The following is a 23,750-nucleotide window of genomic DNA, read 5'->3' as shown; positions in this document are numbered from 1 at the left end:
ACACACACACACGCACGCACACACACACACACCCCTGCGGCCGAACAATGGAACCCGCGTCAAAGCAGGTGCTACAGCGCCCTCTTCTGGCGACACCGCCACATTGCTAGACACTGATTTAATTCCCCTCTTATCCAAATGGTTCTTGTGTAGCTCACATTTAACTCCCTAAATACCCAAATATGGATTATTTAATACGTCTGACCCAGCTATAGATGGGTGGGATTATAGTTTGAATTACTTATCTTCTTTAACTAATCTTTCAGCAGACTGACAAAGAATTTATTTCAGAAGCAAAGCTAATCGTCACCAATGGAAACTGATGTTCTTAAATATAAAGGCCTTGGCTTCCACGTTTAAGGGTCTAGTGTCTCAGGAAGTAAGGGGGTGGGTGGGAGGGAATGGCCCTCTCCCTGAATATACAATGCTCTCTTTACTGCATGGCAAACACACGTGTCCGAAAGAATTTGGCATCAATGAAACCAAAAGGGGCCACTCGATTCATTCATCATGACCTTTATTGATCAAATTCGTCCCAAACAAAGCAGCGAACTCACCTGTGGCCGCCAGACAACAGGTTATAAACGCACCAATAACCCGTTTTTTGGGAAAAAAAACCCCAAAAGAAATGTTTCAGAATCATGCCTCACATTCCACATTGTAACACAACGAAACGCGCGCACACACACAAAAAAAAGACACACCAAAGGTCACTGAACTTTTATTAAGTTTTAATCGGACAAAGTTCACCACATAACCCACATTCACATTATTATTATTATTATTATTTTTACAAATGTTTTGTGTATTTCAGCGGGCGACTCGCTTCACACGCACGCACGCCCGCGCACAAACGAGCGCGTCTACAACAAACACAACACACCACATTCCTTGCAGGAATAAACTGCACCAGAGCACATTAAGGGGCAGCGTCATGTTTGGTGACTGCAATGCATTTGTAGCTGCGATGGCCGTCTGCGGCCGCAGATGGCGCTGTTGAGCATATATTTTGTTTCAGTCCCGTTTCCCTCCATGGTTTCTCCTCTCTCCGACTAACTTAGCGTTAGGCTCAGTTCATTATACAGTCCTATATTCTCCCTCCGTTAGGGCATCTCTGCCTTCGGACTGAAGATCCCACCAAAACCCGAGAGAGAAAAGTTTAACTTTCCCAGGGCGAGATGGAAATGAAAAGGAGGATCCACTTGGAGCTAAGAAACAGGACACCGTCTGATGTGAGTCGTGCTTTTTAAAACCATCCCTTAGTTTTCTGGCTAGCCTCGTTAGCCAGCTTGCTACTTTTTCTGCTTTGCGAGTGACCTGTGCGGCTAACGCAATGGTGACCACATGGGCTTTACATTGCCCCCTTTTCGCGCTGGTAGCAGGGCGGAAAACACTCGCACAACAGCCTTATTCTTCAAACCGTTCGGGTTTGGGCGTATGTGGCAACCAGACGAGGAAAGCTAAATTCAATCGTTACTTTGAGACGGCGATTCCCCTGCTCGCTGGCATTATTGCGGCGCTTTAACCGTTTCGTAGCCTCTTTGCTCAGCGCTGCACGCAGGATCCAGCCCGGGTCCTTCGTCGGAACACAATTAGTAAACTTCTTTTAACGCCAAATCGGGACCATTTCGAACCGTAGCGCGTCTGGCATCCCGAGCGGTACGTTTAATACAGACACTGGGAGCCATGTTTGCTGCTAGCCTAACTGCTATAACGGGGCGCGTTTTGAATTCCGGATTATTCTTTACAACTCCGATGCGTTCGGCTGCAAAAAAAAAAAGAAAAGAAAGAAAGAAGAGAGAGCCCGATTTCGACCGTAAACGCGTCAAAGGTGCGCCGGGGAACCGTGGAAAGATTCTCTCTTTTTGGCGGAGTAGATTAGCAGCGATCCGAAGCGACCAGATCCAGCGGAGACAACAAAAGTCACTTGATTCACGAGTCATCCACACCGTGACAATTAAGCACCGATCGGCCGAAAATATAAACTAGCAACAACCGGCGTCCGCGTTTTGGCCAAAACCGCCTTTCGGCTGCAACAAATCGCAAGTTTAGAGTCGAGCGCGCAGCGGCCAAATTCCCCTTAAAATATCTGGCGACTTGTGTCGCCATCCAAAAGAGTGTTTTGACCCCCCGTCCAAGCATCGCATATTTATTCCAATAAGCCGCCCCGGTTCGCGACGATCGGCGGTCCCAACCAGACAGCAGCCCCCCTAACTTCGCATTCGTTCCCGCCATATTCCCCCCGTGGCTACGCTGCTCCAAACACGCCAAAATGTCCAAATGTATAACCCCCTCCTAACGCGCAAAACACCGAGTTTTGTCCGTCATCTGTCGCCCTCGGAGCGGAGCTGAGCATTTGTAGCCGAACAGATGGGTTCGTTGGCCAGCGGCTCCAATAACCGGGCCAGGCTGCTCGAATGACGCGGAGATCCGGTGCGCCTCGCTTGCTGCGTGGGCACTCAAACACTCGACCGCCGGCGTCCCGGCTCGACTCATGCACGCATAAAACCCTGATTTAACACGAAAAAAAAATCGTCTTCGGTGGTGTATAATAGCGGTTAATCGGCTTTCCAAATACCACTGTGTGCCTCTGGAGTGTTCAGAGGACTGTATACTGTATCTCAGGAGTCGCCATGTTGTCATTCTGTCGTCTTTGAAGCTCTGGGAGAAAGGAACTGTCTCCATCTTTGTTTTTACTAAATTTCCGTTCTCAATATATTCCCTTCGCCATTTCGCCCCGAAAACGACGCCGAACCCTGCGATAAACGGGCGGTATCGGCCGTTCGCTCGACGACAAAGAATATTCCACTTCCCAAACTGAAAGCTGGCGTTAAGGGGAAAAAAAGTCACATCTTTACGAGGGGTGTATTCGCAATCCTTCCCGCTGCTGTTGGGTTTGCTAATGGCGGGCGGACGGGCTCGTCGGGCTGCTCCTCGGCACGGCAGCGTTTAAAAGGGGGCAACGGCTAGCATGTAGCAAGCTAGCACGCCGAAAATCATTGCGTTTGTCATTAGTGCCCACCATTAGTGCCGCCGCGGCTCCGTGCGTGTGCACAAAGAGGCTGTTTCACGCAGCCACCGTCTGCAGAGGAAGTTCACAACGACCCGCGAGTGTTTCAGGCGGAGACACGGTGTCCATTTAGGCGATTTTTAAAGCAAGAAGTCGTGTTCTTTGCCGTTTGTCAACAACTTTTTTTTGTGTGTGCGTGTTCCAAGTGCGTGTGCGGCGCTGGATTGCGCAACCGGTGCTGGTTTTAATGGAGCCAGTCTTACTCCGCCTTTTCACTGGTTTTTCTAATGTTTCGCGACAACTTCCCAACGTGTTGATTATTTTTGCACAGCCCCCCCCCCTAATAAAGACCATTGTGAAATGCTGCTTTCTTTCACACGTGTCCGCACAATCACTTTATTTCTTTGATAATTTAAGCACATTCTAAATTCAGTCGGCTGTTATTATTGAGACATGTGCATGAATGAGAATGGTCACACTTAAGGGACTCCTCATAAAATAAATGTTTTTTTTTTAGGTACGAGAACTTGTGCTGGACAATTGTCGATCAACTGAAGGAAAAATCCAAGGCCTCACAGAAGAGTTTGTCAACCTGGAGTTCCTCAGTTTGATAAATGTCGGTTTAGTGTCAGTCGCCAACCTCCCCAAACTAGCAAAACTCAAAAAGGTAACCACCTTTTGTGCCTGGTCCTCATGTTGCATCCAGTGGATCCAATCTGGAATAACCACCGTGTTTCGCTGTCTTTCAGCTGGAGCTGAGCGACAACAGAATCAGTAGCGGCCTTGATGTTTTAGCAGAAAAACTCCCCAACCTCAGACATCTAAACCTGAGTGGCAACAAGTTGAAAGACATGAGCACGTTGGAACCTTTGGTATGTACCCGCCGGCCACGCTGTCTTTCTATTGTTAGCTTATCTCACAGCTCTTTTTTTAGGCGCGAAGTGGTTCGGAAGAGCTCAAACTTGCCAGAAATGACTGTATTTACTATTAAAATGACTCAATGAAGCAACAAGGATGCAGCAATGCCGTGTGCGGTGTTGAAGTGATATTCTGTTGTAATAAATACTCCGTTCTCTGCTACGTGTGGCAGAAAAAGCTGGAAAACCTGAAGAGCTTGGACCTGTTTAACTGTGAAGTGACAAACCTCAACGACTACAGAGAGAGCGTGTTCAAGCTGCTGCCCCAGCTCACCTACCTGGATGGTTACGACATAGAGGACAGGGAAGCGTCCGACTCGGACGGAGAGGTCGACGGAGACGGCACCGACGACGACGAAGACGAAGGTAAGGACCCCGGTTTGCCCCTCTGGGGGAAACTCCGCCACGGTGACCCACGGTTCTGTTTGCGTTGCAGAAGGAGAGGAGGAGGACGACGAGGACGGAGAAGAAGAGGACTTTGACGAGGAAGAGGACGACGAGGAAGACGAAGAGGAGGTGGAAGGAGAGGAGGACGATGATGAGGTCAGCGGAGAAGATGAGGTAATGCGCTGCCTCTCTATTTTGTCCTCGGCCTTTTGGATTAAAGTTGGAGTCGTTTCTGATCGGGCTGGTTTGTTCTGAAGGAGGAAGATTTCGCTCAGGATGGAGAGGTGGACGAAGAGGACGACGATGACGACGACGAAGATGATGGTATGTAGCAGTCCACAAGACCAAGCCAATGTTGACTGTAGAAGAGTTCCACAAAGCTAATATCCTGTTAATCGGGAAAGCTGCTGGAAGCTCCCTGACTTTCAGATTTCAAGGTCAACGACCAACAAATAGCAGATTTATTGTCTTGAATTTAACAGAATTTACTGACCCCTGCTGGTTACTTAGAGGCGTCATGTCATTGACCAGTTAATGCCCAGTTAAACATACTCAAACCACTCAGATAAGACTGGGGAATATTTAATATTGAACTGACGTCAATAAAGAGTCTAACTGGTGCGTCGAACCGCTTTGCTCCCCCCCCCGCCCCCCCAGAAGCAGACGCCGGCAAGGGCGAGAAGAGAAAGCGGGACCCCGAGGACGAAGACGACGAGGACGACGATGAAGACGACGATTAAACTAAAGCAAAGCTGGGAGCGAGCTTCTACCGAGTTTCCCTTCTCCACCCAGCCCCGGCCTCCACCCTCCTACAGCTTGCACCGCATTTGTAACCCCCCCTCCCGCTCTAAGCTCTTTTTACTGGGGCAAGACTGTACTGGAAGGGTGGGCCAAGTGGAGCTGCATTGTCATCAAGCCCCCCCCTCCATGGAACCGAGAGCCACCCAACAACCCTCCACCCCCCCCACCCCACCCCACCCGCCCCGAGGTTCTCAGGCGTCCCAGCACTCAGCATTCCACAATTTCACTGTTGACCCCCTCGTTATGTATCTCGTGTGAGGACTTTGGGACTGGTATCTAGTTTTTGGGTCTGTGCTTTTAATATTTTGCTGAATGATTTTTTGTTTTGTTGAGTTTATTATTTCTCTTTTGTCTATCCCCCCCCTCCTTATTTTTTTTCCCAATAAAATTATTGCTATAGCAGCTGTGCAACCAGCGAGCCATGATTTTTAGTGTGGCTGCCTGTTGCACAAATCAAGGTTGTAGCTACATTTTTACTTTCTGTATGACAAAAAAAAAATACAAACAAAAAAAAAAAAGCCAACTTTGTAAATAAAATGTTAACAATTTGTGCTTTGCTCTCGGTCTGGTTGGTGTTCAGGAGCGGAATTTTGGTCGGTTGGTCTTTAAACGGGTCCGTTTGAACCACCAGAGTCCAGTTTTAGATCAGATTTATTGAGCACAAAGTTGACTGAAACCCATCTTTTGTGTTTTCTTGCATTGGCTCCAATTGTTTCAATATTCTAGACTGTAATTCTTCATTCCGTTAACTCTGAGCCCGATTTGCTGGCTTTAAACTGGTAAACCTGCTTCCCTGCTGCGTGCATGAGCCTACAGGCCAGAGAGGATCCCTTCAGCTACAGGCACACGACCCACAGACAGCCACAGCCCTTCAAACGGTGTGAAAATGCTCTTTATTTTATCACAGGCAGGTAAATATTGTGTTCTGTCAGAGGCAAATAAGGGATTTAAAAAGAAAAAGCACTTGTGGAAGCGCTGTGAGCATGTTTTACATTTACAGAGAAAGGATTTTAACAGTTAAAACAAATATATGACCGCTCCGGGCAAGTCGGGGAACGCTACAAGGGGCTCAGGGATATAAGAGGTGAGCTTGGTTGAATACAGAGACCTCTGTAGTCAAATCACAGCAATTCATTAAGAAACGACAAAAACCCTGATCGTCTGCAGCGAGCACCATGGCGACGAGGACAAGCCATGAAATCAAGCGCTGGAAACACAATTCTCACACGACGGGGAAGGTGACGCTGATAAAGAGGTCAGAATCTGATTTTGGTCCAGTGTGATGAAAAAACTTAAATTCCCTGCAGATCTAAAGTTCTCATGAGGCAGCCCGTTGCACCTATAAGGCCCTCCGTAAACACACACCTTAAAATAAAATCAACGACTTATCCTCCACACACCTCTTTGATTAAATATGATAAAGACACAATAACTGTTATTTCAGTCTTGCAGCGGCCGACTCGAGTAAAAACGTTCTCACTCCTTATTAAAAAAGGGGGAAAAAATCAGCTACAACCTCCCGTTGTGTAAAGTTGATTCATATGATTTCTCGCATAAGAGTGATTTTAGATAACACGACTGGTAAAAGTGGTTCAAATGGGGCAACAATCAACAATCCTGGATTAAAATGATGGATTACGCAACACTTACTTACAGTACAAAACTGCATCAGGCCAAACATGAAATATCTCCTGAGCAAACGGGATCAGGGCGTGTTAATGCAGTCAGAAAAGCAGCGTGTGTGCAGGGAACGTGTCGATGGCCGACGTTCTGAACTGCAGGACGGCGTGGCAGGGTCACCCGGCGTTGACAGTCGTCACTGAGCTCGTGAGATTTTGGCAGTTTATGATCGACAATCCCGGAATTATCGATCACGCACTGGTTTGAACGAGTTCTCTTAACATGAAAACGTGAAAGGAGGAATGTCTTAAAGCGAGCACATTTACGCCGTCTGTTAAAAACAGCAAAAAGGACAAAATAATCTGACTGCAATATGGCTAAAATCAGGAATACCAGCCAGAACTTCCCTGAGGGAAAAACCCATTCCTGACTGCTTTCAGGGGGACGACCGACGGCAGCTTCTTTGGCCTTCTGTCCCATTATCATCACCCAGACACTAAAAACAATTAACCATTTACTACAACTTTTTATTCTGTTCAAATTGCTCAATTTCTACTGTTTAATTTGATCAAAAACTCCAGATAATTTATTTTAAAAAAACATTAAAATCTAGCTGAGGGGTGCAGATCTACGGCCCTGCTATGGCTTTAAATCTTTCTTCACAGTGGCTCTAAAAATAAGGAATTCAAGATCATAATTAGGTTGTTTTCTTTGATCGCAATAATTTGGGACAAACAAAGAGAAAGGCGGCCTCAGGTCCAGCAGTCAAACAGATACGCAGCAGGGGAACGCATCCAACCACGCAGACAATAAAACCTCACTTACAGTAGCTTCAATATTAGCGGAGGGGAGGAAGTAGGAATCACACTAGGAATAAAACAGAAATCCGCCTCTGTTTTTACAATCAGATGGGATGTTTGCGTCTACAAACAGAGACATTCAGTCAAGGTAGCTCCCGTCATCCGTTTCTTTCTCCGATATTCCAGAATGGATTTTTAAAAAAGCTTAAAAAAAAAAAAAAAAAAGAGCGATGAACTTGCATAGCTGTGCAGCGTAAAAATCAAAAAGGGAAAGGAAACATCGGGTGCAAATTAGTCGGTAAAGTGTTTAAGTGTATGTACAAGAACAGAATGTGCACTGTGGAATGGACAGAAAGGGAGGAAAGAAAGTTTGAGGTGAATCCTGGAAAAATAAAGTCACCCCTGTGCAGTGAGAGTGGGCTCAGTGGGGGGGAGAAGGTGGGTCAGGACCTCCAGGGGAGCGGTGGGCTAAAGCTGGACAGTGGTGGAGCTTTAAAGTGAGTTGTGAGAGTTTTTCATGTTCTTAATCTCCAGCTCCAGCTGCCTGATGTGCACGTCCCTGTGGTTGAGCAGCTCCCTCAGCCGGCGGATCTCCTCCTGCTGCTTGTGGAACTTCATGAGCAGCTGCGGACAGAATAAAAACGCAAGTTTTAAACCCAGAAGTGGAGGCATCGCCCTCCCAGACGAACCTGAGCAGTCCCCGTACCTCGTTCTCCGTCCTGGGGGGCGAGCAGAGCGAGTAGCCGTCTCCGTTGACGACGGCCGTCTGGCCCGCGTCGTCCGCCGCGCGGTTGCCGTCCTCGGCGCCCTCTTTGGTTCGCAGTTGGTCCTGGATGTAGCCGCGCTGTGCCGTGGCCGACCTGCTCTGCCCCCTGTAGCCGTCCGTCCCTTTGTTCATCTCCGGGTACGACTCCGCTACTTGACTTCCGGGCTTCAGCGACATCATCACTGGGCCTGGAAGACAAAAGAAAAGTCGGGAAGAAAAGTCGTTTTTAAAAAAAACCAAACAGAAACACGTTAAAAAAAGAGTGATATATTTAGCCAAAGACACACTGACCTTTGTCGGTACCGCTGAGCCACTCCCCTGCAGTCAAGGCCGGCATGTTCCCGGCTGTCATCGGATAGATGTCCTCCTGGTACGACTCCGACTGGAAGTAAACGCAGGAAGAGTGAACACTGGAGTCGTCACGAACGGCTCCTCGGTGAAGGAGTCAGCGCCTCTCACCCTGCGCGGCACGATCATGGAGAGCGGCTCGATGAGGCTCTTGATGGTGACCAGTTTGTAGAACCGGAACACCTCGCAGGAGCTGACGTCCAGCCCTCTCTTTGGCATCACACCTGAGGGGAGAAGCACCGTCTGAGACGCCGTTCATCAGCCGCGTGGTTGATGCCATTAGACAACGATGTCAGCACGAGGCCACAGAATAAAGGATTCAATAGTAGCATCAGACGTCTCGAACGGTGCCCGTGTTTAAACACCTGCAGCTGCAGGCGCACGTGTTGCCCGATGATTTATGGGCGGCTCGTTTGCCTATTCAAATCTTGTCCACGTTATTTGAACAGCCGCTTTGTTTGCAGCTGGATGAGAGGTGTCACCATTCTATACAGGTGAGACGGTGTGTGTGTGTGTGTGTGTGTGTGTGTGTGTGTGTCTCACCCATTCCTTTCTGAGGTAAATTAGAGCGGTACTCTGTAAGGTAGTGGATATACGGTTTCTCTGAGCTGATCTCGTAGTACCGTATGTTTCCGTCACCCTGACGGGAGCAATAAGGAGGCATTATATCGTCTCGTGTACGGATGCAGGGACGCTTCATCGAGCTCTCAGAGACACACCTTTCCAGCAATGTAAAGCATGTGGGTGTCAGGGTCGTAGAAAGGAAAGAGGACTCCCGACGACCCATCCAGGTTCTCCTGTACCAAAGGCGCAGACAGATCATCCTAGGAAGATACACAAACGACCAAAACACTTTATCAAAAAATCACTGATAAAAATCTTCACTCAAATCTGTTCAAAGCACTCTGCATCAAGGATAAAAAACCTGAGCTCTCAATCCCTAATCCACGCTGCGGACATAATCCCCCGCCCACAATAAACCTTCACAACGTGCCGCCCGGCCACAGACTGGCGGACGTCACCGCTCATGACTTGACCACAATCAAGGGGAGAAAAGCTGGATCTTCCTCTCAGGGATCCCGGACAGGGTGTCCACCAGAGGGCAGAGTTGTGCGACACATTGAAAAGTAACTGATTCCATAAAAGAGGCTAATTTGAGCTAATTTTTCAAAACGAGTGACATTTCTTTGCCATTTTCACTCGGTTGAGATCATTTGTGCCTTTCCCAGAGTGAACGCAGCAGGTTCAGGCGTCATCTTGTCATAGGGGGGACGCTCTCTGACACCTGGCCCACCTTCGTGTGGGTGAAAGTAATCGGGGGTGAAAAAACAACAAAAAGCAAGAAAAGTGGATCATTTTGTCACAGGACTCTGCCCCTGACGAGAGCGATTATGCCGCGGGTCTCACCTGGTCCCACAGAACCATCTGCCGCTCATTCCAGCGCGACGTTCCGGTCGAGAGCAGCATCTTCATGTTACCCAGGATCAGCACCTTGCTGGCTTTGTGCGTCTTGCAGCCGGCCTCCTGCGAGTCGCGGCATACAGTGAGGTAAATATCTGGTACAGCACCATACGTCAATTTTTACGAGAGCGTAGCGAATTAGCTCGACGGCTAACCGGTGGTGATGTAATGGTTCAGTTTGGCAGTAGAAAAGAGCAGAGCGGGCTAATTGAATGTGTGTGTCACTGGCTGGCAATTCAGAGGTGTGTGAAGTGATGTAGCAGGCCTGCTGCACCTAGAGGTGTCACTTTTGGCCGGATGGTTCTGGGCGAGAGCCCCGAGTGAGCAGCACTTAAACACTATTAGCTGCTTTTCCATACATTCACATGCTGGATGCTAATTTTTGGCCCTTACGCCTTATTGTGACGACTGTTCAACTCTTTCAGAGCCTGAATAATCTGTGTCTGGGATCGTACATGGACACACAGCCACGTGCACTCACCTGTAGTAGGTTTCCCGAGCGCGACTCGATGAGTCGGATCTTTCTGTCCCTGCAGGTGGTGGCGAAGAGGCTGCCGTCTGTCCCGAAAGACATGGAGAGGACCACGTCTGTGTGGTGGCTGATTGTCCGCACGGGGTTCTTTATCACCTGCTCCAGACAGTCCAGGTTCCAGATCATCACCTGTTCACACACATCACACACACATTTAGGACCCACAGGCCTTGCGAGTGCGTTTCATCATTACGATCGATGTGCTACAACTACAATAAATGATTAGATAACGCCTGAATAACAGTTTTTAACACGTTTATATCGAGCTAGCATGAATCCAGTGTGAAGGTGCAGTCGCATTGTTTACAGTGCTTCATAAAATAAGCAGCAACAACCGCTGCGTTGCCCAGCAACAGTAAACGAGGTTTACGATCACCTGATAAGAAGGTCGGGCCGCGGCAGACACATGACCCGTGACGCGTCAGCGGTTTCTGGGAGCCGCCTGAGCTCACCTGGTAGTCGTAGCCCGTGCTGAAGAGGATGTTGTTGGCGGTCGGGTGCCACTCGATGAGGCCCACCCTGCGCCTGTGACCCTGGAGCTCCTTCCACGGCACCGTCAGGTTCTTCAGTAAACCATGAGGGGGGATTTCCCACACTTTTACCTGTCGGCAGAACACACTTACTCATTCACGGCACCGTGCACTTTAAACACAACCTAAACTTTTCCCTTCACACTTTCACAGACTCTTGGCTTTACACGGGAAAAACCGAGTGCCACCCCGGTCCAACACCGGAGCCCCTGTTCTTTTCTCTTACTGTGTGGAGATTTATTCTCTTCTCTCACAGCTGAGGAATGTGTGGAATGACTCAGGGTTATTACTGAAGGTCGAACGGAGAGGCAATAAAATTATCTCCCTGCTGCAACATGCTCTTGTAAAAAAATTTTTTTTTAAAAGTCAGCAGGTCATCCTGGAAATAGACAAACCGTGGCGTCCTCGGAGCAGGAGGCGATGCAGTGGTCGTCGAAGGGATTCCACTTGATGTCTAACACGTTGCCTTTGTGGCCCGACACTCTGGGGTGGTGGGGGTCCACTTTGCCCGTCTGGGGGAGAAAAACGTGACCACAGTGAGATAGGAGCCAATCAATTAAGGCACATTTACATTAAATCTATAGAACCTTTGATTTGTATCACTGCCAACGGGACTTTCTGCCTCAACACGAGCGCTAATTATGTTGGCGAATCCTCGTCTTCCTTCACCTGTGGGCCACGCCCCCACCTTTTTAAGGTGTGTCCGGCCGCCGCCGGCATTAGTGAGCGCGGCGAGGGTCGAAGTTGCACCTTCTCGAGGCAGTGAAGCGAGGGGGAGGTGAGCAGGGCGGGGGTCACACGGTGAGTTATGCCATTCCTGAGCTTGTGTGCAATTCCCACCCACCCTGGCGATCGCCCGCCGCCACCACGAATGATGGATCTGGCGTTTTTCCGCCAAGAGCCGGTTTAAATGTCACGCGATTATCTCGTGAGCCCAATAAATGCAAGTGATTCGTGTTCAAACTGGGGATGAGGAGGACGATAAGACAGAAAAATGAGGCAGAAGAGTAGAAAGCACATGACTACTGAGTAAATGGGCTGCTGGGGGGGTATTTTGGGGTGTTTCTTTTGGCTTGGCTGCACCAGTTCTATTTATAAACGGAGAGCAGGGCTGTGCAGGAGTAAAAGAAAAGGTGTCGCTTCACCTCTAGACAATTCTTTTTCCCTGTCCAACTATGTCGTTTTATTGTGCTTTAAGTTCATTTTTTCCTCACGTCTTCGCATATTTTGATGTGTTTTTAATTTCATGAAAAAGGAAAAGTTCCCCCTCTCTGCCCTAACCCATTTTTTTGGAGCTGTGCCTCCTCTCTTGGGGTCTGTCTTTTGCACAATAACGGTCATGTTTGGGATCGACAGAATTCCAGCTGTTAGCAGCTAGCCGATCAGAGCAGGAACTTTAACGTCCATGGTGGACACCTAGCTCGGCTCCTTCCGATCTGACCTCGTCACCGGGTGAATGGCAGGAGCAGTCGGGCCGCTGAGTGTAAAACCGGATGTGTCGCTTTAAAAAAGCACTTCTGAACAACCGTGACATCACAGAGGTGCTCACATGATGGACGGACAGGACCAGGAAGGCCCCTCCCCCGGCGCACTCGGTGATGACCGCCAGGAAACGTGGATTGACGGCACAGAAGGTGTTGTCCTGGACGCTGCGTGTGATCGGCACGCCATCATAGCAGCTCTCCTTGGTGGCGGCCTTACCGAACACGTGGCGGAACTTGGAGCTGCGGTACTGAGGACGCCATGTCATCTGCAAGAGGGGGGAGAAGGCACAGGAGGAGGAGATATAACTTCCATTTCACCTCTAGTTGTTCTCCTGAAGGACAAATCAATGCAAAGGTGATTTTAAGAAGAGGCTGTGACATCAGTCCAACCATATTTTACATATGTAAAATAATATTTCCTGGAAAGAAAAGATGATCACAGATCTTCTTTCAAGCTTGATAGATCAATCACTCATTTCTGAAATCCACTCATCTCGCCTCCACGTCTGTTACTGGAGTACATGCATTCATCACTCCTGTGAGAGATAAGTGGTGCTGGTCCACTGGGAGCAGGCCCAGTCAGCCAGTGTGTCTGGCCTGCTGCTCCGCCTGGCTCCCAGCACGCCTGCTGTAGCCTCATTACTTATGAATTACTAGTGGAGAAGGCTGATGGACAACATGTTAACACAACAAATGGGATTTAGAGCACACACTTATGCAGAAACTGTGCAGCCAAACTGGGGGGAACCGAAATATCGACACCAAATGATGACCCAATATATATATATATAATATACCGCAACGCACAATCGGAGCCGAGAAGACAAAAGTAACATGTGGTTAGGGCGCCACGGGTGTGGCGGCGGTGTTGGGAGTGGCTGGGAGCTCAGCGGGAGATGGAGGAAATCTGGTTAAAAAGAGACGGAGCTTCCCAGGTGGAGATCCACACTGGCTCACCCCCCCTCACTTTCTGCCCCGTCATACTGGGATATTTCATTACAAGACCAAGATCATTTAACACATCGATGTGACCATGGCGACAGCTTCTACTGTCGAGGATTAGCAGCTTTGTCATGCAAAAGAAAAAATGGGTAGAAGTTTGTATGAAAACAAGCTGCTGAACGATGAAGGTTTTTCCTCAAGGCTCCGTAATCATACGTGAGGACACAGAAGACAAAACATAAAATGATTACAGCCTAAATGTAAAATAAGCTGATATGTAGCGTCTGTGTCGCTAAAACAACGACCCCTGTGCTTGATGACCATCCAGAACCGAAGAGGAAGAGGCTGCAACTGTGACAACTTCCCCTCCACATTTCATCTGAAAAAGGATCCATCAGTCATTCCAGTGTCAGGAGACGTGCGCTCCTTATCTCACACACATTCCTCCGGCTGTTGTTTGCTGTTGTCACTGTCAATATTTTCACACTGGAACACCACGCGTGTCGCAACAGCGGCTCCAAATCTGTCCCTGATTGGGATCAGCCCTGTTAAAAGAATGCAACCTGCTTTTAGACTGGAACTGGGGAGGTGGACAGATGGGGAGAAATAAAGGTGGAGAGAGACAGAGAAATAAGAGATCTCGTCACGGAGAGCGGTGGCGCTCTGCTATTTTTACACCGGTTCCTCGTTGATCAAAGCCCATCAGTGACAGCAAGAAAAAAAAAAGATTTATGCGCAAAAGGTTTTAAAGTATTTCACCTGTAAAATAAAAGAGAGAGAAAGAGAAAGAGAAAGAAAAAGAAAGGTGGCACAGTTCTTTTCATGTCGTCTGGGACCAGTGAGTCACGGCTGGAACCGTAATAACGGAGCTATAAAAAGCTTAAATGAAAAAGCAGATTTAAAAAAAACCAAAATAGCGGCGCTGGACTTCTGGTCTCTATCTCTAATTCCTTATTCGATCAGGCTCGCGGCCACTTCTGAGGGCTCTGTGACGGAGGAGGAAGAGTTCAAAGATTACTGGTGTCACAATGTGGGTTACTTAACCAGCGCCGCTCCCAGAGCATCAAATCTGCCTATTCTAAAATGATAACGGTCCTGTCGTCAATACGCCTGCGAGGACTTCTGACCTCTGACCTCGTCAACCCCCAACCTGACTCGAAAATCACCCGAACCAAAAGCAGCAGCGGATCATATTTTGTAAACATCCAAAGTGTAACTCAAGATCTCCACGACAAGAATAACGGAGCAAATCTGAGTGGACGAGGCGCACTTCCCCTCGGTTTACACCGCCACACACAAATGACTCGTCATCGGATGACCGGTAAACCGATAGCTGCTCTGGCGCTTTAGAGCGCACATTTGGAAAGCTGGAGGTGCAGAGCAGCTGGGCTTACAGTAGTCCTTCGCTCCAGGAAGCTTCTTTTACGAAAACATGAATAAAGGCGAATTAATGATTAACGTGTACAGGAGCCTGGGGGGGTGAGGTGCGGATTATACAAATAAAACCAACCGACAGATGCAAAAGAAAGCCGCGTGACTCAGACCACGCGTGAAAAAAACCTGGGTTCTCCAACAGGAACCTAATTGGGGAAAAGTGCCCCTTACACTGAGGGGACTCATTTAGCTCGTATTACAAGGTGGGGGACTAAACAATGGTGGAAAGTGAACACCGGCTCAACACCTGGCAAATCCCGACGTTCACCGAGACCACAGAGGAGGGCCACATGTGTTCCGGTCCTTCCACACAGCTGACAGAGCAAATACAGCAGCGCAGCCCAATTATCAGGCAACCAAAATGGATGAAAGGTCACGGGGATCCCAGGGGATCACCCTGGCAGCGGAACAGGGGATCGGTACAAGCTACCGTAGGCTCGCCAGAGGTGGCCGCAGCCACAGAGGGTTGACGCTGACTGAGACGTCGGTGTCAGAGGATAAATGGGTGAAAGGGGTCAGACAAATATCCTAAACGATGTCGCTGCCCTGGGATCTCATTTATCACGTGACAGCTGAGGACGTGCAGTGAGTAAATGCTGATGTGTTTACTACAAAAAGTAGAATACTGTTGAATAAAACCCAACAACAATGGTGAATTTCTGCCTTGAGAGCAGTTGCGTTGTGGTTTTATGTTCAATGTGGGCGTCCAGATGTTTGCAGCACTTTGAACAATAGTGTCAGCTCAAAAAGCTGTGAGATAGACCTGATTTGAACAGACACAAAAGGTTTTTATATCATATTCCTCATGCAAATATCAGACTTTAGAACCACACACACACACACACGCACACACACACACAGAGGTCAAAAAGGTAAATCAACAGGAACGTCCACCTGCAGGGACGGATCCCTGGGGGACACGAAAAGAAGCCCAGAGAGCGACAACACAGCAGGCTGAAGTTGTGCAAGAGACCGTGATAGAGTCAAACTGCGGGTTCAGCAAACTCACCCTGTCGAGCGAATCGCCACGGATACGAGAGGCAGCGAGTCCTGGAGGTGAGAAGACCGACGCCGCGTCCCGGGAAATGAGAGACGCTCCTTCCCCAAATGGAAAAAAATAAAATAGAAAATCTCAAGGCAGCTGAATGTCACCGTTCTTTTAAGATCTCATGGATGAGCTCAACACGTGCACCATCGCAGGCAGACACACGAGCACGCCGTCCTGTCCCAACCAGAGCTGCTTCTCCTCTGAGGTCCACAATCCCAAACAGGAGCCTCGGAGTGTGCGTGTCTGTGTGTGCAGCATGAAGCAGAACGCATGTGTGAACAAGCAGGAGGCGAGCGCAGGAGTGTGTGTGTGTGTGTGTGTGTGTGTGTGTGTGAGGACACTCCCTCAGAGGGTGGTGACTCCAGTGAGAAAGGAAGCAGGTAATCTGCAATGGCCTCTCCCTCTCTTCACTCCTCCGGAGTGTTTGCTCAATCCAACTTCCAGATAATACTCCTCCAACAACCTGGTTGCTCAATAAGTAACGAGCTGCAGCTCAGATACACTTTTAAACTCAAACATCAAACCGCGCTCCTCGGCTCTCCATGGCCGTCGGAGTCAAATCCTGCATTCCTGAAGTTGGCGGAATGTCCCTTTAGAGATTAAAACCAATGCAAGAGATTGGGAGCCAAGGACATCCCAGTCTGTGTCCTCTACACGACTGGTTTAATTTAGTCTACTCTTATCTTAGAAAATCCTAGTTCAGTAAAAACGGGGACATTTGACAGCAACAGGAAGTTGATCCCGAGGTGGCAACGTTGTTGGACTGTCTCTGTCCTCATGTCTCCATTAAAGTCTTCGGCCCAAACACTTGACGTGCATGAAGCCGTGTTCAACGCGGCGCTTTACGTAATGACATGTCGGCGTCAGAAGCCGCGGCGGGACCGGATCAATGACGAGGCAGAGCAGCCGGAGCCCGACGATCGGCCCTCAAACAGTCGAATGTGAGTGCAGAGAGTGATCAATGTTATTGCGTAAGCGCGCACGCCCGCGTCACAGCTTTAACCTACTCTCGCTAACGCGGCTATTTACCACTCCTGAGGCAATGCTTTGGCTTGGTTTTGTCAAATAAGGTTACAATTTTACCATCAAAACAGTGTTTTTTTAGATTGGATTTAAAGTCCCGTTTGAGATTCAAACCTTGTGTTACACCAAAAGTGAAATTGGAATAAGTGAAAAAAATAAAGGTGGATGAAACGGAATTAGATTTTATTTCCACATACTGTACGTAGTCAAACACTCTGCACTAGTTCTGGTTGGATCTTCACAAATCTGGACTCCTGATAACAGCCGGATCCCTAAAACACACAACGGGGTCCAACAGTCACTCAGGAAGTGGAAGTGGTCAGGTGCAGGTGTTATAAATTATGGGTTATAAGCCCTGTCAGATCTTTTTCTACAAGTCTCCTCTTAATCCCAGAGTCATGGCTAGATTAACAGGCAAGGCTGTAGGTGGTGGTGGGGGGTTCCTTAATTCAGCTCTTGGTTCTGACCACTTCAGTAGTGGTGCTCCTCTGTGAGTGTGTGAGTGTGTGAGTGTGTGTTGGTAAGGACAGGGCAGGGAGACCTAAGCGCTCATTACTCGGAGCGCGAGGTCGGCTCTTTAATCACAGATCACACGGTCGCCGGCTAATAGGTGGCTGCTGTGAGAAAATAGGCCCAAGCCTTTGACTCGGGGGATTCGTAGCGTCCTTCCCTCCCTCGGACCGATTATCCGTCTGTGTTTTGGCTGCGTAACACCTGGTTAGAGTGCGATCGCACTGGGGGTCCTCGGGAGGACCGTTCGGGCCTCCCCACTACTCGATTTTAAGAGGTGAGTGTTCAAAAACGAAGCAAACGGTTCAGCCTCAATCGAGCGGCTGCTCGCGTGAACAGAAGCAGATGAGTCGCCTGGAGCTACACAAAACCCTTCGTTAAGGACAGGCTCATTTAAACCGCTCAAGTTTAAACATGTGGGAAACACCTTTTTACTCCTGGAATGGGGCGGGGGGGGGGGGGGGGGGGGGGGTGACATTAGCAGGGCAGATTTGCAGATTTGGTGGATTGTTACAGAAAAGATCTGAGGAATGTGAGGTTTTCTGCTAAAAAGTTGATCTGAGGTCGAGCACAAATACCACAAACCCACGAAGAAGTCCGAAAAATAAAACATCTGAAAAATAAAAGCACCGATTCTTTCAGCCGGATCATGGGTCAGAGGTCAGGAACCCATCAGAAAAGATCCGTGCGTAAAATGCTCTTTCATTCAGATTAATGGGTACCAAAATGGTTATATTGTACATCAAAATAAAACAAACATGCTGCATTTTACTGACAGAATTGCTTTTATTTTGAAAATCGATTTGCACCGTTGCTAAGCCGCATAATTACCTACTTTTATTGCCCCTGTACCACATCACAAAAGTTTTTAAGTTGGCGAAATGTAGCCTAATGTTTTAAAAGTATTGTAAAGTTAAAACAGTGGCGCTTTGATGGGATATTACACCCGGAGCAACGCCAGATCATGATTTACTCTGTCTGGACAGGTTTCAGTTGTGGCAACAGAGCTGAGCGGGTCACCGAGGGCGAGAAGGTCCCACGCAGGGGTCTTTTCATTTCAGGAAGTTGTTTGTTGAGGTGGATCGGGATCAGACGGGAAACGACGCGCTGAGCCTTCGTTAAGATGAGTAACTCATTTCAGAACAATACAATGCGATCCTGACACGCGCTGAGGTTAGCGCTGAAGCACGGGTTAGCGTGTTCCTGCAGGGCACTTCATTCTTTACTTCTGACTCAGTGGAAACGCAGTTGTTGGTACCTGCTACCATTTCGTAATATTAAAGCCTTGAATAGCTGCTTACATCAGCTCTGAGATGCGTGTACAGGTCACATATTAAACCACGAATGAGTCTCTAAAAAAAGAAATGTTGCCTCATATCATAGGATATATGTATAATTAGTATATAAGCACTCGTTTTTAGGTGTCTGCAGAGGGTTTTGATTATGCTGCCTTAGTTTTGGACGGCTTCTACGGTTAGATATATTCAGCATCAAAGTGAAGGGCAACAAAACTGGGTTAGATAGTCTAAAATTAGCTGTAAAGAACACGCCTTGGGAAATAGTACGGTAAAGGGACAAAATGTATGGCAGAAAGTCAAATTTAAAGCACACAACTAATCCTGAGTGATCCCTTTTTTTTTAAGAAAAAAAAAAAGGCATTCAGCTGCTCACGGACCACTTAATATACAGGGTCAGAGGCTAAAGCCTTCTTTCCATCCCAACCATAGTAACAGTAGTCAAGGTGAGTTTCACTTTCTGTGACACAGGGGGATTAGCTCGTCTTTATATAGGCTGGGCCTCTCTGGTAAACAATGCACAGACGACGCACTGCTGCATCCCTGCCCCACAGAGCCGAGGACGGTCGTCGCTAATTAGATCAAACCCATCAGCTGGCTGCATTAACCTGCTGTGCGCGTGCTCACAGTGTGCAGGTGATTGCTAAGATTGGGCTAAATGCTAACCTCAGCATGCTATCCTGCTGACAACAACAAGATGCCAAAGAAGATGATGTGCCAGAGCATATCTGGGCAAGAAATCCTTCAGAGTCATTTGGAGCTGGCGTGCACGGCGATGCTTGTAAAGCAAATGAATTCATTTGCTCTGACAGCTCTTTGTTTTCTGTCCAGTTCAACCATTAAAGCTACTTAAAAGCTTCTGGAATCAATGGACAGCACCGTCGTAAGATGTCCTCATGAATAATAAATAACTCTCTGCTGGTCCATCTGCTGGACGGTCAGAATTCTCTCCTACGGGCGGCGACAGAAGCCGCAGTTTTCCATAAACATTCATTAACCTGTAAATAATAATGAGCTCTGGCATACGTAGATACCTCAGCTCCAGCGTGTGGGATTTGGCGACATCTAGTCGTAAAAGACACAGTACAAATAAAGCCCCTCTGATTTTCCGGAGGGCAACAAAATAGATTTTTCTGTGTCCCGATGTGCATCCCGATGTGACATTGAGCAAATCCAGTCCCTGCCTCTCCCCGTCCCTCCCTTTAGGTAATCCCCCTCCATCCCTCACGTGTGAGCAGCCCCAGATAATCCTCCAACGGTCGGACAGCTGTCATGTCAGAAACGTGCCAGGCACCCCGCTGAGAGCGCGAGGGAGTGACAGCGACGTCACCGCGCGCGCAAACCTTCTGAGGCCGACCTGTGTCGTTTAAGAGCAACCAGGAGCTGAAGTGTGTGTGTGTGAGTGTGTGTGTGTGTGTGTGTGTGGGGGGGGGGGGGGGGGGGCAGTCATCTGTGTGTGACCATGTCCGGCTGTCATGTGCAGACTCTCCCGTTACATAAGAGCATTTTAGGCTTTCTAAACCACCGTGGGGACGCCAGTGATCACCATCATCCTCAGCACCCTGCAGCAGATTGTCCACTAAATCCCGTGACGACTCAAACATGAGGACATTTGTCCAAATCAGCTTGGTCGCCACCTTCACAGTCTGCAACTGTCAACAGATATCATCCATAAGAAACATCAAAACATCAAAGCTGGCAGCCTCGGCCCTTTAGATTCTCTATAAAACCCCAGTCACACAGCAGAGCTGCAGTGGCTGGTTTGTTCGTAGTTTAAGAGACAATGAGATTAAAGGGCAGACAAACACTGCAGACTCCACCCGGGTGGATTCTTCCAGCCACAGGAGATGCCGGTCGGCGCCGGAGACCCCCGTGGGCTTTGTTCTGGAAGTATTGTCATGGATGAGCCATGATGCCTCACCAGCTTCTCCACTGTTACCTCAGGGGAATCGCTCATTCAGCCCCCATGATGAAGTGAAGCAGCAGAGAGGGCGTGGCAGGATCTCCCGCTGGGAATCGGAGATTTTGGGGCTCCAAAAAGACTCATAAATGCAGGTATTATTGGGGGACGCCTAACTTGAAGCCACTACTAACTATACTGGAAACTTCTTCTCAATTTCCCAGCATCACCACAGCAGGTTGACCAGATTTAACTTCATCCAAAATGCAACAAATAGCGGAATCAAAACCTGATTGGGAGCAGTGAAGAGGCTTTAAGCCAAAGTAGAGGAGGTCTCTTTGCTGATGTTAGTGTGGGGGAACCTGGAGATTAATGGACGATCGAGATAAATCCCAGCAACCTTTGATTATTTGATTTCCTCAAAGCATTCCTAAGATACAGAGTTCACTGTGACTGAAGGACATTACAAGGACTTGTAAGTCTGGTTCCTGAGAACCGTCGTCCTATATGTCGTCACGCTGATTTTACAGCAGGTTGGACTTTGATACCTGGAAACAGCAGCAAGCGCAGGTCTTTGTTCTGTAATATCACATTTTGCACGTCAAATTCTGCGTAGGGGAAAAAAATACCACCAGAAAAACTGATTTAAAGCGGCGGCGAGCTTCTACACATCAATGGACACACGTCTGGACAAACCGGGGAAATCTCTGGCATGTGTTACAGCGCGATGGCATACCAGAGATTAAAGTTAACGTTTTATGGCAGAGGGGCACGCCCGTAGCGGGTTTTACTGGTGACAGGAGAACAAATGAAAGTAAGCAAGAGAAGGACCTTTAAATATCACAAACGCATCAGAAATATCTGCAAGGAGAAGCGGTTTAACCAGTGTGGGCCGGCCAGGTAGGCTCACCCTGACTCACACTGAAACACTGCCAAGAGGTACCAGCCAAGGCCAAATATTTACAACAAAAACCATCCCAGAATTCATTTCTATCTGTGGCATCACGAGGAGCCTCCCCTCAGAATCCACTGGTGGAAACAGGAAGTGGGGATTGGGATTATGCTCTCACTCCCAAGTGTCAGAGTTAGGGTTTAGATGTCCGAGCGTTTAAATAACCCAAACGATTCAAAAGGCACGTGTGCACAGTCTAATACGGCTCTATCTTTATACCGCCCAACACATAAGGAAACATAGACAAAATGTACAGCTGATATGAAAAAAATGCTGTTTAACCATTACAAATTTCCTCATTTCTTTGTCTTTCTCCGAGAGACCTACTTTAGTGAGCCACGGTCAGTTTCAAACACAAATATCCAAATATTAAAATGGAAAAATGCCAGCAAAGATACATCATTTCCAGCAAACATAATCTGCAATAGGGAAAATGTGCGTACACCAACGCACCGTGCACAGTGGAGGAGCCTCGGTTTGTCCCGCTGTTCAGCATGCGGTGACCATTAAACCCGGGTCGTTAACCACAGAACCCTCAAACTGATTTTCTTTGTCTTTAGTTTGTTTATGTCCATCGAGACCGCACAATAGCTCCAAATCATCTGGTGGGACTGTTGGATGGGCAGGACAGACAACCACCCGCTGGGCCCAGATAATAGATTTCACATAAGACTTAATGTGTTTGGGGACATGAATGTGACATCAAATGAGAGGCTACGATACACCCTGGGAAGGTACAATGGCTGCGTGGCCTTCGATAACGATGCACCCAGGATTATTACGACCACAATGAGAAATAGAAAATCATCTTTACACTTTCCCTGGAGAACTACAGCATCAGAACTCTTCCCAAGTCGGCTAAGAGGATTCACCAATGCAGTATTTTATATCTAGATTGTGCTTCTGTGGAGATGGGCAGCTGAGGAACACCTTCACAGACCAGTGGGAGATTTGCTGTCTGCACAAATTCACAAGATCATTCAAACACACGCAAATATGCAAAGAACATGACTCAAAAAAACCCACAACGTTTTCATGACTAATCGCTGTTTCACTTCATTGTAGTATGTTTAGAATAGAGCACTTCTGCTGCTAGTGAAGTGAGATAAAATTAAAAACTTCTCCAGAGGAGAGTCCTCACAGCGGCGCTAAATTTGCCGCCAGGTTTCCGGACCCACGCGGAGCCTGGAGCGGTGTTTTCCTGGCCGCCCGCTCAGAGGAAGGAAGCCGCATGGTAGAGCTGCAGCCCCGGCCCACGCTGGGAAACTCTCTCCGGGAAAACACGCTCTAGTTGGGCGAGACTAGAGGCGAGCAGGAGCGGCGAGGTGAACTCACCTTCGAGACAGTCATGTGGCGCTCGATGCGTCGGCAGGTGGTGGCAGTTTCCCCCCGGAGAGGAGCGAGCGGAGCGGCTGATGGAGGAAGTGGAGGCGGCGCGGTGCGATGCGGCTGGCGGCGTCGAGTTAGAATACCGGGGTCTGTTGCATGCTGGTTATTTAGAAGTCATGGCTCTACCTGGAGACTCTCCCCCCTAAAAAAAAATAACCTGCGGCGTTACAAACGGATCATATGGTTCCTGCGGGCGGAGGGGCGAGGACGGGAGGGAACTGGGAAACGCGCAGCCGGAGGAGGAGGGGGGAGGAGGGGGGAGGATGCGAGGACAGGATGCGAAGGAACACGGGAGGGGTGAGGGGGGAAGGGGGAGGCAGGTTCATGTGGAGCATCCTCATCCAGGCTGACTTTTAAAGTCCGTCGTTATCGTAGAAAGTGAAGCGGAAACGCGCGTGCTCGTTTTCACCTGTCCAGCCCAACAGACCTGTCGTTCCTAAAGGAGGAAAACCAGACTTTTGCTTTAGTTCGTGTATTAAAATCGTTGGGGTTGAGGGTGCCACTGTTTTTAGAACATGAGGCTCAGTGGGCCGTTTTTGTGGCTCACGTATGGTGAACGCGTGCTTGTGTGCTGCTGCAGGTGTGCACAGGTAAACGTGTG

The 23,750-nt window shown here is 48.5% G+C and overlaps 2 protein-coding genes across 6 annotated transcripts; one reads left to right on the top strand and one right to left on the bottom strand.

Annotated features, from left to right (window-relative positions):
* Positions 1–953: 953 nt before the first annotated feature.
* Positions 954–5,662, top strand: anp32b (acidic (leucine-rich) nuclear phosphoprotein 32 family, member B). 4 transcript variants are annotated; one of them, XM_029851322.1, is made up of 7 exons: positions 954–1,232; positions 3,528–3,677; positions 3,760–3,882; positions 4,101–4,293; positions 4,364–4,470; positions 4,572–4,638; positions 4,975–5,662. In XM_029851322.1, the coding sequence occupies exons 1-7, from the start codon at positions 1,179–1,181 to the stop codon at positions 5,052–5,054; spliced, it is 774 nt and encodes a 257-aa protein (XP_029707182.1). In that variant the 5' UTR covers positions 954–1,178; the 3' UTR covers positions 5,055–5,662. The 4 variants fall into 4 exon arrangements, with proteins under 4 accessions (XP_029707182.1, XP_029707181.1, XP_011611223.1 ...); XM_029851321.1 differs by having other exon boundaries at positions 4,972–5,662; XM_011612921.2 differs by having other exon boundaries at positions 955–1,232; positions 4,364–4,488.
* Positions 5,663–5,989: 327 nt separating this feature from the next.
* coro2aa (coronin 2Aa) lies at positions 5,990–23,398 on the bottom strand. 2 transcript variants are annotated; one of them, XM_003972450.3, is made up of 12 exons: positions 23,096–23,398; positions 12,722–12,922; positions 11,568–11,684; positions 11,095–11,244; positions 10,592–10,771; positions 10,057–10,173; positions 9,369–9,473; positions 9,193–9,289; positions 8,761–8,873; positions 8,593–8,683; positions 8,242–8,489; positions 5,990–8,159 (listed from the first exon to the last, which is right to left on the bottom strand). In XM_003972450.3, exons 1-12 carry the CDS (start codon positions 23,108–23,110, stop codon positions 8,028–8,030), a joined length of 1,566 nt encoding a protein of 521 aa, XP_003972499.2. In that variant the 5' UTR covers positions 23,111–23,398; the 3' UTR covers positions 5,990–8,027. The 2 variants fall into 2 exon arrangements, with proteins under 2 accessions (XP_003972499.2, XP_011611224.1); XM_011612922.2 differs by lacking the exon at positions 23,096–23,398 and adding an exon at positions 16,042–16,383.
* Between the last annotated feature and the right edge of the window lie 352 nt (positions 23,399–23,750).

The sequence above is a fragment of the Takifugu rubripes genome, chromosome 17 (genome assembly GCF_901000725.2).
Source record: "Takifugu rubripes chromosome 17, fTakRub1.2, whole genome shotgun sequence".
Lineage (NCBI taxonomy): Eukaryota > Metazoa > Chordata > Actinopteri > Tetraodontiformes > Tetraodontidae > Takifugu > Takifugu rubripes.
Note: the sequence above shows the minus strand (reverse complement) of the source record. Positions and strands in the feature narration are given on the sequence as shown.

Coding starts and splice junctions, on each gene's coding strand:
- anp32b (XM_003972404.3), top strand. CDS start 1,179: ATGGAAATGAAAAGGAGGATCCACTTGGAGCTAAGAAACAGGACACCG. Junction 1,233..3,527: donor GAAACAGGACACCGTCTGAT/GTGAGTCGTGCT, acceptor TTTTTTTTTTAG/GTACGAGAACTTGTGCTGGA. Junction 3,678..3,759: donor AACTAGCAAAACTCAAAAAG/GTAACCACCTTT, acceptor GCTGTCTTTCAG/CTGGAGCTGAGCGACAACAG.
- coro2aa (XM_003972450.3), bottom strand. Junction 10,174..10,591: donor GCTCGGGAAACCTACTACAG/GTGAGTGCACGT, acceptor CGCGACTCGCAG/GAGGCCGGCTGCAAGACGCA. Junction 9,290..9,368: donor TGCTTTACATTGCTGGAAAG/GTGTGTCTCTGA, acceptor TGCTCCCGTCAG/GGTGACGGAAACATACGGTA.